This window comes from Microcebus murinus, chromosome 9, assembly GCF_040939455.1.
Source record: "Microcebus murinus isolate Inina chromosome 9, M.murinus_Inina_mat1.0, whole genome shotgun sequence".
NCBI classification, from domain to species: domain Eukaryota; kingdom Metazoa; phylum Chordata; class Mammalia; order Primates; family Cheirogaleidae; genus Microcebus; species Microcebus murinus.
In genome coordinates this window covers 42,679,421-42,680,706 of record NC_134112.1, presented here as the reverse complement: position 1 = coordinate 42,680,706, position 1,286 = coordinate 42,679,421, and the positions used below count along the sequence as shown (strand labels likewise).

At 45.3% G+C, this 1,286-nt stretch overlaps 1 protein-coding gene across 1 annotated transcript; it reads right to left on the bottom strand.

The window, feature by feature from the left end:
• Positions 1 to 354: 354 nt before the first annotated feature.
• Positions 355 to 951, bottom strand: LOC105867282 (dynactin subunit 5-like). Its single transcript, XM_076006217.1, has one exon. The coding sequence runs from the start codon at positions 949 to 951 to the stop codon at positions 355 to 357; it is 597 nt and encodes a 198-aa protein (XP_075862332.1).
• Between the last annotated feature and the right edge of the window lie 335 nt (positions 952 to 1,286).

The following is a 1,286-nucleotide window of genomic DNA, read 5'->3' as shown; positions in this document are numbered from 1 at the left end:
TTAACCACTACTGCTGCTCTGCAGGCCTGTTTCAGGCAGGATCCAGTCATCCACAGGACCAAGGGGTGGGAGTGTTGGGAACAGATGACTTTGTGTACCACAGATAATGGTATGAAGTGACTGTTAATAGATAAGGTATAAGCACAGCAGTTGAAGACAACTCCTCCAGCTCTTCTGTTATTAAATTCTTAGGAGCTTGGATGCTTGAAAGGTTGAGACATTCTAAAGAATGTTATTAAAAGGAGGAGAGTGGAAGGTGTCAAAAACACAGAGTTCTTTGTAGATGCTGACTGGCTTACTTTGTCCCCAGGTTCATTTTAGAGCTCAAGCAAATCAAGACATGAGACAGAGACACTACACTTGTGTCAGGGGCAAAAATTTCTGGTAGTAGCTCTTGGTGACGTCGATCATCAGCTCCTGAGTACAGTCGGGAAGCTTCCCTGAGAAGAGTCCTGGGCAGCCTGAGAAGACAGTGAATGGTGGGACCCCAGTTTCTGGAGGTAATACTGTGTTGTCAAGAATTTTGCAGCAGTCTTTTAACACACACTGGTGCCCAATCACACAGTTCTTGCCAACATGAACGTAGGAACCAATCTGAGCTGCGTTGACCACACAATCTTCCTCAATAAAGACATGGTCCCCAATATGTAATGGAAAGAATGCAATGCCTTTACTGAATTTCTTGAATGGTGGCCTTATGACACTACGACTCTTCTCAACACAATGGCGTCCAACTCTTAAATTTGCCAGATCCCCTCGGATAATGCAGTCATTCATTACAATGGTCTTGCCTCTAAGAACGATGTTCTGGCTTCCACACAGCTCTGACTGGCAGCTAACTTTGTTCCCAGATGCCGTCTCCATGTACTCGGACTTGTTGTAGAGCAGCTCACCCAACTCCCTGGCCACCACCTCCCTTCTGCAGCTCTGGATCCTGTCAGAGTCTGTCATGTGGTCTGTCTGAGATGCCGGCTACTTCCTTACCTTATTCATTTTTGAAAAAAGTAGCTGCTTATTTTTAAAATTGTTGTGTCTGCAGCAGTTTGGTTCCAGACTTGCCTATTTTGTGGATATGGCATTCCTGTGCTCAGTATGATGGCAAGGTAGTTATTCTAGAAAAGAGCATGCTTGTCTGCCTGCCCTCCCTCTTCCTTTCTTTTTCCCTTCATTCCTTCTCCCTCTCCTTTCCCTCTTTCTTTCTCCCTTGCTCCCTCCCTTCTTTCATTCCCTCTCCTCCTTTCTTCCTTTCCACAATAGTTTACCTCCCTTATGTAGAAACTTTGTAC

Excerpts from the sequence above, each read along its gene's own strand:
- LOC105867282 (XM_076006217.1), bottom strand. The coding sequence starts at position 951 with ATGACAGACTCTGACAGGATCCAGAGCTGCAGAAGGGAGGTGGTGGCC.